The sequence below is a fragment of the Heterocephalus glaber genome, unplaced genomic scaffold (genome assembly GCF_053883595.1).
Source record: "Heterocephalus glaber isolate CG9 unplaced genomic scaffold, H.glaber_assembly_v1.0 deba00000347, whole genome shotgun sequence".
In the NCBI taxonomy this organism is placed as follows: domain Eukaryota; kingdom Metazoa; phylum Chordata; class Mammalia; order Rodentia; family Bathyergidae; genus Heterocephalus; species Heterocephalus glaber.
Genome location: NW_028258143.1, coordinates 21,329,105 through 21,352,726, shown reverse-complemented (window position 1 = coordinate 21,352,726; position 23,622 = coordinate 21,329,105). Strand labels below are relative to the sequence as shown.

Genomic DNA, 23,622 nt, shown 5'->3' with positions numbered 1-23,622 from the left:
ACAGAAAATTGTACTAAATGGTCTTTATCTTAACCTGATAAAAGCCATCTATGAAAAGCCAACAGCAAAAATCATACATAAACAACATTATCAATGGTCGAAAACTGAAAATTTTCACACTAAAATCAGGAACAAGACAAGAATGCCCACTATCACCACTCCTGTTCAATATAGTTCTGGAAACATTAGCCACAGCAATTAGACAAGACAAAGAAATAAAAGGAATGCAGATAGGAAACGTAGAAGTTAAATTGTCATTATTTGCAGATGACATGATACTCTCATATAGAAGACCCCAAGAACTCCACCAAAAGTCTTCTAGACTTAATAACCAAATTCAGTAGAGTAGTTGGATACAAAGTCAACACACAAAAATCAACAGCTTTCCTATACACAAACAAAACTCACTGAGAGAGGAACTGAAGAAACAACTCCTTTCACAATAGCATCCAAAATACTGAAATACCTAGGAATCAACCTAATGAAAGAAATCAAAGACCTCTACTCTGTAAACTACAGCACTCTGAAAAAAGAGATCAAAGAGGATATCAGAAAATGGAAAGACATCCCTTGCTCCAGGGTAGGAAGAACCAATATAGGGAAAAGGGCCACACTTCCAAAACTGCTACACAGATTCAATGCCATCCCAATTGAAATTCTAACAATTCATAGACCTTGAGAAAACAATCCAAAAATTCATTTGGAATAAGAAGAGATATAGAATATCAAAAGAAATTGTAGGTAACAAAGATAAGATAGGGGTATCACGATTCTCAACTTGAAACTATATTATAAAGCTACTGTGATAAAAACAGCATGGTACCAGCAAAGCAAACAGACCAGAGGATCAGAGGAACTGATTAGAAGATGCAGAAACAACTCCAGACATACTCAGCCATCTCATCTTTGACAAAGCAGCCAAACACCCTCGGTGTTTCTCGAGAAAAGATAGCCTCTTTAAGAAATAATGCTAGAAAAATTGGGTTTCAACTTGCCAAAGATTAAAACTAGACCTATGTTTCTCACCATGCACTAAACTAAAATTGAAATGGATCAAAGATCTAAATATTAAAACAGAAACACTAAACCAGCTGAAGAGAGGTTAGGCAGAACTCTTTAGATATTGGCATAGGAAAAGATTTCATGAACAAAACCTCAGTCACACGGAACTAGCACAAGCAGTCAACAATTGGGATCTCACCTTATTAAAAAGCTTCTGTATAAGAGAAACCACCAGCAGAATGAAGAGAAAACTCACAATATGGAGAAAAATTTTTACCAGCTCTTCCTCAAAGGCCTACTATCTAAAATATATAAAGAACTTAAAAAAGAAATCAGATCCCCCAAATTTAAAGATCCAATCCAAAAATGGGCATCTGAAATGAAGATATTTCTCAGACAAAAAAGTAGAAACAGCAAATAAACATTAAAAAATGTTCAACATTACTGATCATTTGAGATGCAAATAAAAACAATGCTGAGATTCCACCTCACTCCAGAAAGAATGGCTGTTATGAAATTAACCAATAACAAATGCTGGCGGGGCTGTGGGGTAAGAGAAACCCTTCTCCACTGTTGGTGGGAGTGTAGACTAGTGCAACCACTGTGGAAATCAGTATGGAGATACCTCAAAGAACTAGTACTAGAGGTCCCATTTGACCCAGCTATTCCCCTTCTGGGTATCTTCTCAAAAGAATTAAAAGAATGGGCTGGGGATTTAGCTCAGTGGTTTCACCACCTGCTGTGCAAGCGGAAGGACCCGAGTTCGATCCCCAGTACCAAAAAACAAACAAAAGAATCATACCACAGTGATATATGTGTACCCATATTTATAGTGGCACAGTCTGTAATAGCTAAAACTTGGAAACAGCCCTATTTGCCATCAACTGGAGACTGGATAAAGAAAATTTGGTCTTTTTTGGTACCAGGGATTGAACTCGGCTCTTTCCACTTGTGAGTCAGGTGGCATCACCACTGAGCTAAATCTCCAGTCCCGAATGTGTTTTTTTAAATAAAATGGAGTACTACTCAGCCATAAAGAATGAGAAATTAGAGACATTTATAGCTAAATGGATGCACTTAAGAGGCCATGCTCTTAAGTGAAATAAATACAACATACATGTGTAAATACCGAATAGTTTCTCTGGTGTGAAAAACTGAAAGTGTTAATAAGGATCAAAAGGCATAATAGAGAATGAGAAGCAGGAAGAAAAGGGGCAAAGTGGAAGAGGATGGTGGAGAGGTAGGGGAAAGGAAAGAAGGTAAAGGAATAAATTTGAGAAAAGGAAAAAACAGAAACAAAGTCTTTGTAAACAGGGAGGGCAGGGGAAGGGGGAAAAAAATAAGAACCAAGATACATCATGTAAAGGCACAAATTTCCAATGATGAGTGTCATCATATTGTATACCTAAAATGTACCAATAAACTTAATGAATAAAAAAATGAAAAGCTTCTAAAAAAAAAATCAGTGGAGTAGTTTTATCTTATTTTTGTAGTACTAGGGATTAAAACCAGGGCCTCTGCACTGAGCTGGATTCATAGGCCTTTTTATTTTATTTTATAAATTTTGAGACAGAGTCTTGCTAAGTTGCTAAGGTGCCTAGGCTGGTCTCGAATTTGTGATCTTGTTGCTTCAGGCTCCCTAAGCAATGGGATTACAGTTGTGCATCACCATACCCCATTAATATGTATTATTTATCTCTTATCATAAAGTTTCTGCCAATTTTTATGTTAGAATATCTTCTTTGCCTTCTATCTTCAGAGCTCAGTTTTTGAGTTGTCAATAATAATTACAATACAAAGACAAAATAATGTACATATGATATTTTAAACATGATCTATCTTGTCATTTATTCATTCATAAAAGACAGGAAATATAATACCTGCAATGAACAACAACAGGTTCTTCTTTTCCAGCCCTCTTATTTCGTACATGACACACAAAGTTCAAAAAGTCACTTGAATCATCAGGGACTCCATGGTCAGGCCAGGCTACGTACTGGATCTGAGTGAGTTGACGACTTTCATTTTTCTAAGTGCAAAAGAAAAATTATGCACCTTGACTTAGGAGTTACCATTATAAACAAATATAATACTCATGTTATTTTAATTTCAGAAGGAAAGAAAAACCAACTACCCCCTCCCAATAATGTATAAATCCACTAAAACCCTACATTTCAACAACAACAAAAAACATACTATTTTATTTAATTAATTAATTAATTTACTTTTGAGACAGGGTCTCATTATATAGTTCAAGCTGTCCTTAATTTTCATGGCAATCCTTCTCCCTCAGACTCCCCATTGCTGGGATTGCAGGTACATGTCACCACATCTAGCTAAGAAGCAATTTTATAGAAATAGTTGTATATATTTAAGTATTGGCTATTACCACTATTCTCTCCATATCTCAATTTCTATATTGTTTTTTAAAGATGATTATAAAGTAAACAGGCAAAAATAAATTAAGATCCAGAGAAATGCTTAAAGATTAACTACAGAACCATTAGGTGAGCAAGAGTGGTAAAATAAACATTTTTTTTGTGAATAAAACTGGCCTAATCCTGACAGGACAGAGATGAAATTTTAGAAAAAATATCTTCAAATAAATATAGATTAAAGCTGGAGGTGATAAACCAGGCATGGTGGTCACAAATACAAACCTAGGCTGAACAATTTAGCGACTGAGATCCTGTCTCAAAATAAAAACAGGCTGGGGATGTAGCTCAGTGTGAAGACACTGGGTTCAATCCCCAGTAAATAAAAAAACATACATACACACATATTGGAGGAGATCATAAAAACATGAAGCCAATGATGGGTACTATGAAGCGAGACTAAAAGCACTGGATTTAGATACATCTTGACTCAAATCATGACTTGTCTGGTTACAGCATGCAATAATTTCAGTCTTAATTCCTTCACTTGAAAAATGAAATGACATTTATACCTCTATAACCCATCAATCTTATGTTGAAAAGACTCCACGAGAACATCTGTATATTACTCAGCTACTTGGCATCCTATGTTCAGTAACAGGTCATTCAAAATTATGAAGTCATTTTTCATTATCTATTTGGGAAATATCTTATTGGCTTGATCTGTGACATTAGACCATGAGCTACACAGAGTTTATGCCCCCAAGTCTGAAATTCCTCCTCATTTGAATGAAATTTAACTTTTTAACTCTATAGTCACTTTAGCATCATCAATGCCAGTTTCCTTTTTCTTAAATTAGCACAACTTCTAGCTCCTTTCCTTGTGGTCAGAAAGGCCCTGTCTCACTGGTCTCCTGTAAGCATATCCTTAGAGTATGGGTGAATTCTCATTTCCAAAGGCTTAACTTTTGATGGGAGAGGAATGGACTTTCACAGCCTAGTTGTTTCCTCTGCAGCAGTTACTTCCTTCTTTTAGCCCTTTTCAAAATCACAGGTGGATGGCAAGGGAACATCTAGCTGTGGGCAATGAATGTGGAGTACACAGTCTCTAGCAGCCTGTCAGTACTAAAACCACTGTGCCTTCTACATACATCTTTCAGTAGAGACAGTGAGTCATCATTATTAATCAGGTTCCATTTTTGGCTTTGGAAGCTCAGGTGAGTGACCCAGCTAGAATTAAGAGCTGGCAGTTAGAAAGCTCCAACATATCTGTCGTCAAAGGTCTTACTTATGACTTTTTCTTTCTTGATATTGAGGGGATTATGAAGTTGCTATCCTTTTCTCTTTTAAAAAATGATACCCTTCAATTATTTTTTTCTATTTCCACAGACATACCCAAATACTCTACTGTTAGCACTTGGAATAAGAATTTTTTTTATACTCAAATACATTCCTTGTATAATAGCTATGGATAGGCAAAGTACTAGTAAGTATTATTTACCAGACTCCTTTCTCACTGACTACTCATATTTAGTGGCAGAAATGGAAATACATTTATTACGACACAGGGGAATATCCTTCATAAAATTCCAAAGTATTGCACTGAAGCAGACAAATATTTCAGTAATTTTTAAATGTTTCAGGCTAAAAACATTTTCAACATTCAATATCTATCTTGAACACAACAGCTCTAATGAATGACATCCTACTTTTTTTACCTCTTGGTTAAATAGTGTCATCTTCCTGAAGATATAAGCAGAGTTTCCTTCTTCGGAGTGGCAGGTGACTTGGTAACATCCATAGGATGAACTTCCCCTGGGTTCTGGCCAGTACTGGTGACATTTAACCTGATATCAATAAAATTAAACAAAGATTCTCCAATTTTTAAAATGTTTAAAATTAAACAAAGGTTCTCCAATTTTTAAAATGTTTTAAGTTTTAAGAACTTTTAAACTTACAAATAGGTGCAAGAATAATTTAATGAATTTTCTTATACTCCTCACCTCAATCTGCCAACTACTACTATTTTTTTCTGTGTAATTTTTTTTTACCCTTTGTACAAGTAATCCAGTCATAATTTGTAAATATCCTGATTAAATTTCTAACATTCTTTTTGAGCTGGAGATTGAACCCAGAGTCTCTGAGCTACACTACTAACTCATTTAAAAACATTTTATTAGCTTTAATGACATACAATTCATGATCATACAGCCACTCATTTAAAGTATATAACTTTTCAGTATATTCAGTTATGCAACCATTACCACAATCACTTTTAGAATATTTTTCCTATAACCCCCAAAATCCCTATAATTCATAAGTAGTCATTGTGTATTACATACCCTATCCAATCTCCTTTCTCCAGCCTAGACCTAGGCAACCACTAATCTGCTTTCTGCCCCTATGGAACTGTCTATTCTGAATAGTTCCTATTAATGGAATCATACAATATGTTGTCTTTTTTTTGTTCAACTTTTTTCACTCCACATTTTTCAGAGTTACCATATTGTAGCATATATTGTTGTTTTTTATTGCCAAAAATATTGAACTATATAAATATAATCAGATTTTATTTGATATACATTATTTTCACTTTTTGGCTAAGATGAATAATGCTGGTATGAATGCTCGTGAACAAAAAAAAAATCTGTATTTGAGACAAGTCCTCATTATCTAGTCCAGGCTGGCCTCAAACTTGACATACACTCCAGAGGGGTCTTGAACTCACAACCTTCCTGCCTCAATGTGCCATGACGTCTGGCTTTATGAACAAATTTTTCTGTGGACGTATGTTATCAATTTTCTTGGGTAGATCTAGGAATGAAACTGCTAAGTTACAGTAATTCTATGTTTAACCTTCTGAGGAACTTCCAGACTTTTTCAAAGTAACTGTACTGTTTACAAATCCACAAGCAGTGTATGAGGTTCCGTTTTCTCCACATCATAAACAACACTTTCATTATCTGTCATTTCTACGTAAGCTACTGATATGAAGTGGTATCTCACTCTCATTTTGATTTGCGTTTCTCTGATCACTAATGATACCTATTCAAATAGTCCCCCCCCCTTTAATTTAGTTGTCATTTTATTGTAAAGCTGTAAGAGTTCTGTATATACAATGATGCCTGGGTTCACAAATTTGATTCTTTCCATGATTCTGGTCACAAACCAAGTTGAATGAGAACCAAATCAAATTCAATGGTTAGGTTGAGTGTTGACCTTATGGGGAAATTTGATTCAGTTTTTGTTAAGTTTGGTTTGCAACCAGAATCATGGAGAGAATGAGTTTGTGAACTGAGGTATCAACTCACTGTATTGTAGACACAAGCCCATTAGATATACATTCATTCTTTTTATTTTTTAGACAGGATTTCAATAAGTTATTAAGTTGTCCAGACTGGGCTCCATCTTGGAGGTTGTCTCAGCCTCCCAGAGTGATGGGACCACAAGCATGGGCCACCATGCCCAGCTACATTAATCCTTTTAAATAATAACAATGGTTTTTATGTCACATTTATCATGTATTAGTCAGTTTTATGAGTAAACCATGATGATTCATATCATAAAACCATAAGAAAATCAAAATGTTACAAAAGATTAATCAATGTGAATATTTTGATTATATATACAATGTAATTTGAAAAAAGTCCAAGCAGTATGTGAGATTCAACTATGACTTACTCTACCACGTTCAACTTGTGTGGTCAACATTACAACCACAGAGGAGCCTTGTTCCCAAGTCATCTGCCAAAAATCTGTGCAAGTATGCGGTAATGGCCCTTGACAAGCAATGTACTGATTAATAATACTTGAAGAAGGAATTTCCATCTAAAATGAAAAGGACATTAGAGTAAAATCTTTTGCAGTATATGATTTTACTATGATTGGGAATATGAAAACCATCTACTAACTTATTGTTAAATTGAACATGACTAATCTCAATAAACTATAATCAGCAAAACAATCTTGAACAATTTTATCTGTACAAGAAATTTCTTGGCAATACCTAATAGTTATACATATTTATTTTTCAATTAGTAGAAAGAGGAATTTAAATATAAATATTTTTCAAAACAATATTATGATTTTAAAAGCAGCTCTATGGAGAATCCTGTTTCAGAAACAGAGAATAAAGAAATAAAGAATGCCCACCTGTAAGTAGTTTATTGGTAAATTTTATAAGGATAAAAATTTCTGCCACATGTTGTTTGAGCTTGGATTTTGCATATAAAACAACTTTAAGGGATATTTAAACTCATAGTTTTCAAAACAAGGTAAGACAATGAGTATTTGTGGATGATGAGTCATCATTTTACTACATTTGAGACTGAAAATAAAAAAGTGATACATGCACAGTTGATTCAAAGAATACTCAGGGGAAGAGAGAAAGAAGTCTTTCTCCCATCCCATCCTCTAGGTAACACCCAGGAGGGCAATCATTTTCCCCAGTTTTTAATATACTCTTTCAGAGATATACTAAACACAGCCCACAGGTGTACATGTAAAAATATCTTGTTTTTCTGTAAAACTATTTAAAAAGTGGTAGCTCATTATGTTTGACATCTTATTTTTTCTGAGGTTATGTCAAATCAATATCTGTAATTTCATTCTTTTAAATGGCTTTTCTGGATAAAATACACTATAACTTATTTAAAAGACATTTAAGTAGTGCTTTTCTCTTTGCTAACAATAACCAGAGCCTAATATTTCTGTGCAAACATAAATATATCTGTAAGGGCAACAGAAATAAACAAGAATACTGGATAATAATAATAATGATTAATATATAATTTTGCTACCGAAAGGGGTTCTTCCAATTTGTGCTTCTACCAAGAATGTACAGGAATACTTTTTTCCTCATACTTGTTAATATATAAATAATTGCTTGTGCACAATTCTGAAATTTTCAAATATCTGAACTTTAAGACTTTTACCTGACCCAGGCTCATATGACTGCAAAACTTGACCTTCACTTGACCTAAGATTATTTACATTCTTTATTAGTCCCACTTAGTTGGGATGTCTATAGTTTGTTGTGGATGGTGTAAGTATATTGATACTTGTTACAGGGCACTTGTCCCATAATCTAGAGATGTTACTTATTACAGTATATGTGTAATGAACTGAGTAACCTTTTAGAAGCCCAAAAATGCTCTCAAAGCATATGTGACCCCAAGGTTTCAGACAAAGGGTGTGGACCTGTAATATAGTACCATCAAATTTTAATCTTTCAGTTTCCTAGGTGAAAACCCAGTAATTCTTGCTATTTTGATTTACATTTTCCTTTTTTGTAAATTAAGTGTACTTTTAATTGTTTGATATTGTTTTTCAAAGTGTTATAACGCTACTATGGTTTTGCTAAAAACAACAACAACAAAAAGCCCTGATTAGAGTAACATATTAAAGCAGTCTATCCTCAGTCAAATTTTGCATCTGCAAATTTGACCACTTGCTAAGATTTATATATAACCTCAAGACAGTTGTAGGTCAATTTGGTCATTTAAAAGTATGCTCAGAGCAGTGAAAAATCTGAGCCAACAGACATGCGTATTTCCAGCTGATGACAGAGAAGGCAACTCTGTGCTTCTGGTTTCAAATGTCATCCTGTAAACAAGTGGCTTTTTGCAGGGTAGGTAGTGCCACATTTTTCACATTTTTGTGTTTTTTGTTGGTGATTTCACTGTTTACAAACACAGTGTTGAAATGCTGCCTAGTGTTACTAAGTGGAAGAAAGCTGTGATGTGCTTCATGTAGAAATGTGTTAGAGATAAGCTTCCTTTAGGTATAAGTTCAGTGTGAAAATGAATCAACAATATATATTAAATAAGGTGTCTTTAAACAGAAACAAATCTATGTATTGATCAGTTGGTGAAAATACTGTGCCTAGAGGCTTCTGGGAACCTGTATGTTATTTCAGAACTAATAATTATTATTCACTAATTCAGTATTTGCAAAGACTTCATGCATCATAACTACTTTAAATAATGAGAACTGTCTGTATTTACAAATAAAGTGATGTATTCGAGCTTAAAAAATACTTTACAGAGTAATGCTTAGATGAAATAAGATTGGCCATTTGTTGACAGCTGTTGAAGCTGGATGACAGATACATGATAGACTTTTTTTTTTGGTACGAGGGATCGAACTCTGGTCCTTGAGCTTGTGAGGCGGGTGGCAGTACCACTGAACGAAATCCCCAGCCCCTATGATAGATTCTTTATACTATACTTTTATACATTTGAAAAGTCATGAAATTTAAAATATCATTCGCATTTCCTTTTCTTTGAATTGTTTTTCAATGTCCTACGCCATTATTTTAACCAGTCTTTGTTTTGGTAAATCATTTATTGAGTTCATTGTACAATGACTAAATAAGCTTTTTAAAATATTTTTAAGAGTCTATTGTTAGATTTCAGTACTTTCTAATCATACAAAAAATTTAAAAATTTACATTGACAAATTCATCAATTGTTTCTTTTTAGTGTAGATACATACCTAAGCTTAGAAAGATCTTCTCCCTTCTGAAATATTAACCAATTTTCACAGATTTCTTCAAGTATTTTCACAATTTGTTTTTGAAATTGGGTCTTGTTATAAATTTAGAGTTCAGGCTGACTTGAACTCACTATGAAGGCCAGGCTGGCCTCAAAGTTGTGATCCTCCTGCCTTATCCTCCCAACTGCTGGGATTACAGACATGCACCACCACACTGAGCTCAAGACAATCTCATTTTTATATCTGTATTTTGATATGTTTTGAATATAATATCTAGAGCATGTGAAATATTTATAGGTAAATGATATATAGATCTGCTTCAAAACAATTTGGATTTGAGGATATAGATGAAATAAAACTGGCCAGGAGTTAAAAACTACTGAAGCTGAATGATGTGTGTGTGTACATGTGTGTGTGTGTGTGTATAAAGGTTTTATTTTTGGCTCTAAATTTTGTACACTTGAAAATTTTTACATTTCACAATTAAGAAAAAGATAGTGAGCCATTCCTCTCAACTCCCCAGTTTGGCGGGGGGGGGGGGGGGGGGGATGTGCTCTTTACAAATGATATATTGTATATACTTGACTCAACCCATTAACTACATGGCCTATTTCACCTGCAATGATTTAAAAGGGCACTTCTACTGTACACAAAGTTCTTTTTTTTTTTTTGGTACCAGGGATCAAACTCGGGTCCTTGCGCTTGCGAGGCAGGCGGTGAAACCACTGAGCTAAATCCCTGGCCCCACAAAGTTCTAATATTCAGTTCTGTCTAAGTTCTATTATTCTGGACTGGGCTATTCTGTTATACTTCTCTACCTGTGTATTATATACAAGTACCGAACAAGTTTCTTTAACATTACTTTGGTAATTTTTCAGTATCTGGAGTTTAAATTTTCTATTAAGGTTAGGCTCTCAAAAAAGGGCATTAATCTCAAAATTTATAGTGGCTCTCTATTTCAAACAACAAAACATAACAAAAATAATCACTTACATTTATATAGTTTGCATTGATGTAGTCTTCATTACCTTTTAAAATGACCCGTGTAGCATCATCTGAAAAAATTTCAAAGAAATAATGAGATTTTTTGTTTTTGGTGCTGGGGATTGATCCAGGGTCTTGTACATGCTAAACACACATTCCACCATCCCCAGCCTAGAAACAACATTTTAATACATTTTTGTTAAAAAAAAAATTAAATTTAACAGAGATGACAGATACTTACAAGGCGAAATATCTCTGTATCTATTTTTGGAAATATTCTGAGGTAATTTGGCACAAGACATTGTCATTCCAGGTTTTTTCCGATATAGTTGCTTAAAAAAGAAAGTATCAGTTGAATAAGCCATCAAAAATTTGTTTTGTTTTATAGACTTGTTTGTATACTAACAGGAAACAGTTTTTTTGTCCTTTGAATATTTCATCTACACAATGAGGTACTAATAATACACAGAGCACTGAAACAGAATTGCAAGCCTGAATTCTGCAGCTTCTCATGTGAATTATATACCATATTTTGAAAAATGATAAAACAAGTGTAAACAATTTTGCTTATACTAGAGGCACCTGCAGTTTTAAAGAACACGAACTAAGAACTTTATAGAAGAAAAATTGACATGTGCCTTGCACATTTTATAACTGCAATAACTTCTCTATAACATAAACTTCAGAGCAACAAATATGACAGCAATTTTGAAAAACACACTAAAAACCTTTCAGTTTTATTAAATAAACAAGTTCACACATTCCAAATATAGCATTTCAAAATCCATGGTATGCTCATCAAGCAAAATACCACTTACAGCATTCAAGAAGCATTCTTGTCAATCTGCCCACCCTTTCTTCCTTTTCCTTCCTTTCCAAGTACTGGGGATTGAACCCAGGGCCTCTGCACTAAGCTATATCCCCAACCCTTTTTAATTTTGAGATAGGATCTTGCTAAATCAGTAAGTTGCCCAGCCTGGGCTCAAACTTGCAATCCTCCTGCCTCAGCCTCTCAAGAGTGCTTGGATTACAGGCATGCACAATTACACTGGGCTGCATTCTATTCTTCCGATACAGTGACTGAGAATTTTCAAGAGTGCACTGACAAAAATTAGAGAAAGATTAAATCTGACAACGTGCAAACTCCAAATATGTAAGTTGTTTTCCTATAACTCAGGATTTTTAAGTCAACAGTATGCTTTCAAAAAAACAGCTACTTAATTATAGAAGAAAATTTACTTTGATGATATATATATATATGAAATTTCGTTATCGCCATAAAGACATTTATTTATGTAACTATAACTATTATAGCTATTATGGGAGCAATTTAAACAACTCTCGATTTTGGAACTCTTTCTATGTAAAACATTTCTTGGGACATCACTTTAGTTTATAAATTATAATGGATAGTAGATCACACAGTTAAGAAGCCATGAAGCGAGCCTGCACCCCGGCAACAATCCAGTGGATCCATTCCCCCCTCCCCCCCGGCCCGCGCTCCTCTCTACAGCCACCTGGTTCCACACTACAAAGATGCAGAGGACACCAGACCACCAGACCACGGTACTGAGTCCCACTGCTCCCAGCCTAGAGGTAGGGGCTTCTGAGCCATCGTCCCACTGCTCCTGGTCCAGAGGAAGGGGCTTCCCGGTCACCATGCCTCCCGCTGCTCCCAGCCCAGAGGAAAGGGCTTTTGGGCAACCTTCTGTCCCGCTGCTCCTGGCCCAGAGGAAGGGGCTTCTGGGCCACCATCCCTCCCACTGCTCCCGGGCCAGAGGTAGGGACTTCTGAGCCACAATCCCACTGCTCGTGGTCCAGAGGAAGGGGCTTCCTGGCCACCATCCCTCCCGCTGCTCCCAGCCCACAGGAAAGGGCTTTTGGGCCACCATCCCTACTGCTGCTCCCGGCCCCTGTCCCACCTCTCCCAGCTCAGAGGAGGTAATCCGTGCAGGGGCTAACAGCTCTCCACCCCAGTCCAAATGAGAAAACACGTAAATAATTCTCAAAACCAGACTTCCAGATCACCTACAGCAACCCTAAAGGGAAATGAGATGGAATCCAAGAGGAAGAGATGACAATCATAAATATCTATGCACCAAACACTAGTGCGCCCAACTACATAAAACAAATACTAATGGACATGAAAAGTCATATATGCACTAATACAATTGTAGTGGGGGACCTCAACACCCCACTGTCACAAACAGATAGATCAACTAGACTAAAAATAAGTAATGAAATACTAGAACTCAATTGAACTCTTGAACAAATGAACTTAACAGATGTTTACAGAGTCTTCCACCCCACAAAATCAGAATACACATTCTTCTCAGCTGCACATGGGTCATTCCCCAAAATAGACCACATACTCACACACAGAACATGTTCAAGTAAGTGCAAAGGAATTGAAGTTATCCCCTGTATATTATCAGACCACAGTGCGATGAAATTGGACAACACACTTCTGAATAACCAATGGGTCACAGAGGAAATTAAAGAAGAAATCAGACAGTTTCTTCAATTAAATGACAAGGACAATACAACATATCGGAATCTATGGGACACAATGAAAGCAGTCTTACGAGGGAAATTCATAGCAGTGAATATGCATATTAGGAAAACAGAACGAGCCCAATTAAACAACCTGATGCTACACCTCAAGCTTCTAGAAAAAGAAGAGCAGGACAAACCCAAATCTCATACAAGGGAGGAAATTATAAAGATCAGAGGAGAAATCAATCCAATGGAGACTAAGAGAAGGATACAAAATATCAATGAAGCCAAGAGTTGGTTCTTTGAAAGAATCAACAAAATTGACAAACCCTGGGCCAACCTTGTCAGAAAAAGGAAAGAAAAGGACCAAATCCATGCAATTAGGAATGAAAAGGGTGAAATTACAACAGACCCAGCAGAAATCCAGAGGGTCATCAATACCTACTTCCAGAACCTATACACCAATAAGATGGACAACACAGAAGAAATGGACAGATTCCTAGATACATAGGAATTACCAAAGTTGAACGAAGAAGACCTAAAAATTCTAAACAACCCAATATCAACCAACGAAATTGAAAATGTAATTAAAAACTTATCAACTAAGAAAATCCCGGGCCCTGATGGCTTCACTGCTAAATTCTATAAGACATTTAGAGAGGAACTGCTGCCACTACTGTTTAAACTCTTTTATCAAATTGAAAGGGAAGCAATACTCCCAAATTCATTCCTGGAAGCAAGCATCACTTTGATCCCCAAGGCAGAGAAAGACCCAACTGAAAAGGAGAACTATAGGCCAATCTCACTAATGAACATAGATGCAAAAATCCTTAATAAGATAATGGCAAACAGAATGCAGAAGATCATCAAGAAGATCATACACCCTGATCAAATGGGATTCATCCCAGGGATGCAGGGATGGTTCAATATATGCAAATCAGTCAATGTAATACACTATATCAATAGAGCTAAGGATAAAAACCATATCATAATCTCCATAGACACAGAAAAAGCATTTGACAAAATCCAACATGCATTTATGATAAAAACCCTACAAAAAATTGGAATAGATGGTCTCTACCTCAAACTGATAGAAGCCATCTATGAAAAACCAACAGCCAATATCATACTAAATGGTCAAAATCTGAAATCCTTCACATTAAAATCAGGAACAAGACAAGGATGTCCACTATCACCACTCTTGTTCAATATAGTTCTGGAAACATTAGCCACGGCAATTAGACAAGAGAAAGAAATAAAAGGAATAAAGATAGGAAATGAAGATGTCAAATTGTCATTATTTGCAGATGACATGATACTCTATATAGAAGACCCCAAGAACTCCACCAAAAGTCTTCTAGACTTAATAACCAAATTCAATCAAGTAGCTGGTTACAAGGTCAACACATAAAAATCAATAGCTTTCCTCTACACCAATGACAGACTCACTGAGAGAGAAATAGGGCAAATAATTCCTTTCACAATAGCATCCAAAAACTGAAATACCTAGGAATCAACCTAACTAAAGAAATCAAAGACCTCTTCTCTGAAAACTATGGCACTCTGAAAAGAGCGATTGAAGATGATATCAGAAAATGGACAGACATCCCCTGCTCCTGGGTAGGAAGGATTAATATAGTGAAAATGGCCATACTTCCAAAACTGCTATATAGATTTAATGCAATTCCAATTGAGATCCCAGCAGCATACTTCATGGACCTTGAGAAAACAATCCAAAAATTCATTTGGAACAAGAAGAGACCCAGAAAGGCAAAAGCAATTCTAGGTAACAGAGACATGGCAGGGGGTATCACAATCCCCAACCTGCAACTCTACTACAAAGCTACTGTGATCAAAACAGCATGGTACTGGCAAAGAAACAGACCTGAGGACCAGTGGAACAGATTAGAAGATGCAGAAACAATGCCAGACACACTCAGCCATCTCATCTTCGATAAAGGAGCCAAACAGCCTCACTGGAGGAAAGATAGCCTCTTTAATAAATGGTGGTGGAAAAATTGGGTTTCAACTTGCCAAAGATTAAAACTAGACCTATATCTCTTGCCATGCACTAAACTAAAATCGAAATGGATTAAAGATCTAAATATTAAAATAGAAACTCTGAACCAGTTGGAACAGAGGTTAGGTAGAACCCTTGAAGACATCGGTGTAGGAAAAGATTTTATGAACAAAACACCTCAGTTGCCCGTGAACTACCACAAACAATCAACAAGTGGGATCTGTTCTTATTAAAAGGCTTCTGCACAGTAAGAGAAACCACCAGCAGTGTGAAGAGACAACCCACAATGTGGGAAAAAATCTTCACCTGCTCTTCCTCAGACAAAGGTCTGCTATCTTGAATCTATAAAGAACTTAAAAAGATCAGACATCCCAAATTTAGAGACCCAATCCTAAAATGGGCATCTGAAATGAACAGACATTTCTCAGACAAAGAAGTAGAAATAGCAAATAAATACATGAAAAAATGTCCAACATCACTGGTCATTCGAGAGATGCAAATGAAAACAACGCTGAGATAACACTTCACTCCAGAAAGAATGGCTGCTGTCGTGAAATCAACCAATAACAAATGCTGGCGGGGCTGTGGGGAAAGAGGAACCCTGCTCCACTGCTGGTGGGAGTGTAGACTGGTGCAACCACTGTGGAAATCAGTATGGAGATACCTCAAAGAACTAGGACTGGAAGTCCCATTTGACCCTGCTATTCCACTGCTGGGGATCTTCCCCAAAGAATTAAAAGAATCATACCACAATGATATATGTGAGCCCATGTTCATAGCAGCACAGTTTGTAATAGCTAAAACTTGGAAACAGCCCAAATGCCCATCAACTGGAGACTGGATAAAGAAAATGTGTTTTTTTATAAAATGGAGTACTACTCAGCCATAAAAACTGAGAAATTAGAGACATTTATAGCTAAGTGGATGCACATTGAGGCGATACTCTTAAGTGAAATAAATAGGACACACATGTATAAATAATGAATAGTTTCTCTGGTGTGAGAAACTGAAAGTGTTAATAAGGACTAAATGTATAATAGGTAATGTGAAATAGGAAGAAAAGGGGCAAAGGGGAAGGAAGTGGGAGGGCTAGGGGAAAGGATAGAAGGGAATGGGATGAATATAAGAAAATGGAAAAATAGGAACAAAATCTTTGTAAATAGGGAGGAATGGAGGGGTTGAAGCGAGGGCTGGGCAAGCGTGAAAAATAAGAACCAAGAGAGATTATGTAAAGGTGCAAATTTCCGATGATGAATGTCATTATATTGTATACCTAAAATGTACCAATGATTAGAATGAATAATCGATAATGCAAAATAGGAAGAAAAGGTCCAAAGGGATAGGGGTAGTGGGAGGGAATGGGAAAGGAAAGCAGGGAAAGGAAAAATGATGAGAAATGGAAAAAATGGAAATAAAGTCTTCGTAAATAGGGAAGGGTGGAGGGGGTGAAGGGAGGGCTAGGAATGGGGAAAAAATAAGAACCAAGATGCATTATGTAAAGGTACAATTCCCAATGAGAAATGCAATTGTGTTGTATACCTACAATGTACCAAGAAAAGAATTTAATAAAAAAAAAAAAAGCCATGAAGCTAACTAGAATATGTTTTTCCATACAATGATATTACTTACATCAAACTGTGCCAGAACTGTTCCAGTAATAAGCCCCTCAGCTAGCTGGATCATTGATTCCCTCAAGGAATGGTCATCTTGATGGACGCTGTCTTGTGGGGCTTTCTCAGGAATGTACTGAAAGTCTGGCTCATTTTCTAGCTTTTCTTCCACTACATCATATACAGCTAAACAAAACAAAAAGACATAGAAATCTTAATGAAATTTTTAAGAACTTACCAGATATGTTCTTTAACTTTTATCAGTAAAATAATTCATTTATGAGTAATTATACCAGATATGATTTTGTTGCCACTCTATAGGGACCCAGATTATGTAAAGGTTTTGATACACCTGTGGGGGAAAAGAGCATTCTTGGCCACATGCCTGAAAATGTCTGTAACTTGAAATGACATTTAAGAAGCACCTCTGACTAGACCTACCCTTAATTTGTGGGACCAAGGGCCAAAGTACAAATAGAAATCTACATACTAAATATTAGCTACAAATAAAATAAATACAGAAATAAAAGGAATACAGTGCTAAACAAAATATGTTCTATTCTCTTTCTATAAAACCTAAGAGGCCATATTTCAGTTTCCTCTTTTTTTTTTTTTTTTCATACTGGGGATCGAACTTGGGCCCTTGCGTTTGCCAGGCAGGCAGCGGAACCACTGAGCTAAATCCCCGGCAGGAGGCCATATTTCAAATGAGAATTCTAGGCAAGAATTCATAGTCACAAGGTACATGACTCCAGGTCTGTAACCCAACCTACCTATTTTCCTCTTATCAACTCTATTCTTTAACATGGAGACCTATAAACATACATATGAACAGCCTAACCCACATATAAGCTCTGATGATTCTCCTCTTCTGGCAACTATTGCCTCTCAGCCACCTTGCTGGCCTAGAAACATATCATGTTATCTACTACTGTAAAAAATGGACCAGCAGAAAAATGTCCCTGAAGGCCTTAGAAGTAGGCTTAGAGCTATTAGAACAGAGAACCAAAGGCTGAAAAAAGTGCTTTAGAAAGAGAAGAAGTTATAGATGACAGTTTGGCATGTCTACTAGGTCCTACAAAATCTTGAGTCTATTGGAAGCACAGCTGAACAAAGGGCAGAGCAGGGCCTTCTAAAATATGGAGCCAAGGTAGAAGCCTCTTTAACCTTGGTCTGATTGCTCCTCAGTTATATATGTATTTTTGAGAAAAACTAATTACTGAAATAAAGAATAAAAGACAAAAAAGTATAAGTATATTTTGCCTAAGAAGAAATGAGAAAAGAATAAAGATCAGAAAAGCAAAAGTATATTCTTGGCAAATACAATTTTAAATTTTAATTATAAGCTGCTTTAAGTAAAAATAGATATGACAGATCCACACTGAAAACGAATAGAAGTCCTGGTCCAGATTTTAACTATGAAACAATGTTAGAAAGATCTTTTACAGAACTGGGAATACAGCTCAGTGGCAGCTCTCTTGCCTAGCATGTGGGAAGCCCTGAGTTTGATTCTCAGCACTTCAAAAAGAAAAAGTATATTTTGCAAGAAGTAGGCCTTACATGGGTTCCTCTCCTAATTCAAAGCATAAATGAAGCAATGTGAAACTGCAAAAAGACTAAGCCTTTGCCATCATATAGACTTGTTCATATTGTGGCTCCAAACCAGTCATGAATCTGAGCAAACAACTCAACACATGTGCCAAAGTGTCTTCAACTTAAATGAAGAGACTCTTTCTATCATACTGTCTGGTATGAAGATTAAATGAGAATACACAAAAGGGATGAAGTATATAGAAAGCTTTTAAATCACTGTTACCTATTGCTATTGATATTTTAAGGTCTTTAGTACCTATTATAAGAGAAAACAAATAAAATGGAGAGAATGCTTTCCTTGGTCTAGAATTTAAGAAACTTTATGTGATAGAAAAATGCCTAGTAATGAGTGAATCACCTCAGTATCAAGTTCCTTGAAAAATCAAAATAGAATGTTCTGCTGAAGTCTTTTTAATCTTCCTAGAAAGCCAATTCTACGCTATCAAGGGAGAAAAACATAAAAGTTGATAAAAATGAAAATGCCAGTTTTTAGCCAAGAAATAAAAAGAAATGTTTTTGTTGTTTTTACTGGGGATTGAAGCCCAGAGGTACTTTACCACTGAGCTACATTCCTAGTATCCCTTACATTTTAAAATTTTAAAAACATGGTATCACTAAGTTGCCCAAGCTGGCTTCAAACTTTCAATCCTCCTCCCTCCATCTCCCAAGTAGCTGGAATTACAGACATGTGCCACCATACCCAGCTTGTTTGGTTTTTAATAAAAATTAACTTTCTTGCAAAATTTTGCAGAGTTGGGTATGAGGGACAATAGGCAGAATTCTAACTACATTTTATCTTTCTGTGGTATATATTCAACAAGTGGTAACAAACATAGCATTAGCCAAATATTACTGTGGCTAAAACGATGACTGACAGTAAACTGTTTAGAAAAAACTACACAACTATGTATATTGCTGGCATATTGAACTTTTTTCTTAAAGGAGACTAATAAAAGTATTCACGGAACTTGAAAACAATGAACAATGTCTTCTGAACACTGGCTGAAGACTTCAGAGAAAGGGGGAAGCATTTCTACTAAAATTAGCTATTGTTGAAAAACTGAAGGAGGATTAAACTTATTCTGCATAGGACAAAGTGATAGAATTAGGAACAATGTGAGTGAAGGAAAACCGACTTTCAGTTCAATTCATAGTTTAAGATATCCAAAGGTAGAATGCTTTGCTTCAGGAGCCAATGAGTGGTCTACTTCAGCAGGATGCTTTTCATGTTGCTGTAGAGGAAATTCATGCAACTGGCAAAGGAGCTAGAGCTTATGGTGTTTAATGTTTCTCCAAACCTAGGGGTCCGTGATTAAAAATTTATAAGTCAGATATCTGGATAAGGAGATTACAGGGTTAGGCAGGTGGACAACATCTACTGAAAATATAAAGATTAAAAAAATATTTTAACTATAGATTTTTATAGAGTTTTCTATAAGTGAAACAAAATTCAAAATTTATTCATCCGGTAAGTATTTATTAAAAACTTAATGCTACTAAAGCAACTGGAAAAGAGGGAGGCCACTTTAGCTATGATAGAATAAACAGAGAAAGCCTTTCTAAGGATGGCATTTTAGCAGAGACCTTAATTAAGGGTATAAATTATAGAAAAATCAAGAAGTTTGTTGAGTGTTCAGTACGAAGGGAATGAGGAAGACTGAGTTGGAGATAAAGGTGTCAAGAATTTGGATTTTTCTTCAAAAACAAATGAAAGATATTGTTTTTGAGCAAGAAACTGACATGACATGCTTTAGAAAACCCATTCTGGCTGCTGCATCCATAAAACACAGTAATATATATGACAAATTCCCAGTGCTACATAAAGAACTTACCATTAGGTCGAACTAGAAGCACAAGTTCCCCAGAATGTCTCTCACAGCTAGCTTTGATAAAAAGGACAACTTGATCATGGGTATGTTCTGCAATGTCCCAACCGTTGATCAGTACAACTTGGTCCCCTTCATTCAGTCGAGGGACACAGAGGTCAGCCTGTAATGGAATGTAGATAAAGTTTAATATTTGTATGAGGTTTTCTGACAGTAAAGGACAGAAGTTTATTTTTATATACTCTATAGCAGAACTAAAACTACACACAGAAAAGCATCTGTTCATTCATTCCCCTATTTAAAAAGGTAAAAAAATCTAGTTTTCTCATGAAGATGCTATTTTTTCCTTCCTCACTCAACAACTTCCTGATGATGTATTATCTATCTAAAGATCCAAGTAACACTGATGATTTCAAGGGTATACATATAGGCAGCCTTAACTTTGTACTGTCTACATATGTACAAATTTCAGGTACCATTGCTTATGTAGCACAAATCCCAACAACACAGTTCAAATTTTAATTACCATGGCAATTAACTGTGAATCACTGCATGAAGTACAAATTTTGCTGCTATCATGTTTCCCTGAAAATAAGACCTTGCCAGAAAATAAACAGCCTTGAAAACTAGAGATCAAAAATGCCAGCCCCAATCAGCCTATCTTTGTCTTACCTTCCTTACAGAGTAGCCACTGAGCAAGAGATTAGTATAGAAAAGAAACAAAACATGATTAAGTGGAATTAGAGAAGAAATACAAGACCATGGGATTGTTGACACTACTGCTGTTTGAGAGACTCTAGATAAGCAAATTCTTGGAAGTTATTTTCACACCACAGAAAAATTCAAAGGACAACAATTTGGAAGTGTATCCAAACATAAAGAGGATTATGATAATTTGTCAAGGCAAGAAAAGATGTCCACTCTGCACAGTAAGTTTTATGAAAAGGAGGCAAGTACCATTCAAACTACTAGTGACAAGTTTTCAAAAAGAAATTAAACATATTACTTCTCAATGTTTCTGATGTTCTCAATTATGGGATACTAAATATCAGTTCTACTATTTTTCATTTCTTTATACCTTTTTATAGAGCTTTTAATGCTTGGGCAAAATTTAAAAATTTAAAAATTATGAGAATAACTATAACTTTTCCAACTGATAATCAAGATCATGTACTTCCATCTTGCATGATCATTTTTATGGTCTTGTACTACTGTGTAAAGTGAGGACTGCCTATACTTTATTGACTCAAAGCCAAGTAAAAGAAATATTAAATAGAAATATGGACAGTGTGTTTTGGGAAGTCAGCAAAGAAATACATGACAGTCAAGTATGAAGGATGACAGGCCTGATAAAGAAAGAAATGATGGGGCAGGATCTTCCAAGAAAGTGAATGCCCTATGGCAAAGGCATGAAGAAACAAAAGAAAAACTACGCAAATTTACTATAAATACCGATTCCATAAATCCAATAAGTGAAAGGCATTGTGGAAAAAAGCACTAGTTTAAAAGCCAAGCTGTTCCTCTGCTGCTTATAAAATGTGTGATCTTAGATACTCGACACTCTGAAAATGGAACAGAGATATGTGTCCTGATTATTTTATAGTTGTTGTGAATATAAAAATGAGATAATTCTATTCAAGGGTTTAAAATCTGGAATATTAAAATTTAAGGTTATGTTCATTCCCATTGTTTGCTTTATCTCTACTTCTGTAGTGAGGTAGATGACAGATATTTATAAAATTCCCTCTGTGCATGAGCAGTGTGGTACTTCTACGTACTAATTTAGTTCCAAGTTTTTATAAATGTCTTTGGGATACCTGAAGTGAGGTAGAGTGGGAGCTAATGAGTGAAATTTAATGGATTGTAGGAGAAAGAGGTATCCTCTCATTACTTTATGAATACTATAGGTGGTAGAAAAGAGGAGGATCTATGTGTCAGAGAGGGCAGCTATGAGTTTCTCTTACTGTACCCATTATCAGCAAAGGAAACTCTTTTATACTTAATCTGCCTTTTGTTAGATATGTTCTTATTTGAGCTTCATTCTTATCTGAAAAGTCTAGATTAATTATAGATGACGATGAATTTTCTTAGAGCAATAGTCATTAGCTAAAAGATTATCAGACAGAGGGCCAGGGATTTAGCTCAGTGGTTCCACTGCCTGCCTCCGAAGCGCAAGGACCTGAGTTCGATCCCTGGTACAAAAAAAAAAAAAAAAAAAAAAAAAGATTATCAGACAGAAAGAAAACATGATTTTAATTGGGAATTATTCATTTTAGGTATCTATTATAAAAAGATATTAAAATACTTGAAATCCTAGTTCTTTCAGTCACATAAAAAATGTGATTTCCAATTGGTAGACTGTGATGGTTTCTAAATTAATAAAAGACTATAAAAATGATAAACTTGCCGGGGATTTAGCTTAGTGGTTTCGCCGCCTGCTGTGCAAGCGCAAGGACCCGAGTTTGATCCCTGGTGCAAAAAAAAAAAAAAAAAGATAAACTCCTACTGTTCTGTAAGCCAATGTATGGAACATGGTTCTATGTGGCAGAAGGGAAAAATAATCAAAATTTGTATTTGTATAATAGCTTAAAAATAGAACTTGTAAGTGTATTTACAGAATGTTCCCTGAATATCTTGATCTAACTGAAAAGTATCTCTGCTTATTTGAAAACATTCACGGCTCAGAAAGACCAATATTACTTTTGTGTTATTCACTTACTGTTACCACTTCCACACAAATAAAAAAGTATTATCTTTTCTAATTATAAAAGCAACACATCTGCTGTCATGATTCAGACAACAGAGGAATATAGAAGAAAGTAAAAAATATCAATACACTAATTCCATTATCCAGGAGAAACACCACTAACACTTTTAACATATTTTCATATTTTCTTATATGTACACAATTTTAAATTAAAAAAAAACCATGCCAAACATATGTAGATTACAACTTGTACTTTTAAATAATACAATTTTATGGGCATATTTCCATAGTTGTATAGGACTACAAAATCACCCCAAAGCAAGGCATAATTTTTTCATCAACTCTGATGGTGCACATTTTGATTTTACTCAATTTCACACTATAATGAACACTTTCATACAAGTAACTATGGTTTTCTAGCTCAAATATTTCATTAGGAGGAATTCCTAAAAATGGAATTACATGATCAAAAGACAATTGATTTAAAAATTTCTATTTTAAATGTTTTTAGAAG

At 35.5% G+C, this 23,622-nt stretch overlaps 1 protein-coding gene across 3 annotated transcripts in view; it reads right to left on the bottom strand.

The window, feature by feature from the left end:
* The window catches only part of Ptpn4 (protein tyrosine phosphatase non-receptor type 4), a 192,836-nt gene that overhangs the window by 13,550 nt on the left and 155,664 nt on the right, over positions 1-23,622 (bottom strand). For all 3 annotated transcript variants that reach the window (XM_004836053.4, XM_013076728.3, XM_021236579.2), the window contains 7 exons: positions 20,408-20,564; positions 17,002-17,168; positions 11,098-11,188; positions 10,866-10,927; positions 7,059-7,205; positions 5,096-5,224; positions 2,883-3,031 (listed from right to left, as the gene is read on the bottom strand). In XM_004836053.4, coding sequence (XP_004836110.2) covers positions 2,883-3,031; positions 5,096-5,224; positions 7,059-7,205; positions 10,866-10,927; positions 11,098-11,188; positions 17,002-17,168; positions 20,408-20,564 — 902 coding nt within the window. The remainder of the gene's footprint in view (positions 1-2,882; positions 3,032-5,095; positions 5,225-7,058; positions 7,206-10,865; positions 10,928-11,097; positions 11,189-17,001; positions 17,169-20,407; positions 20,565-23,622) is intronic.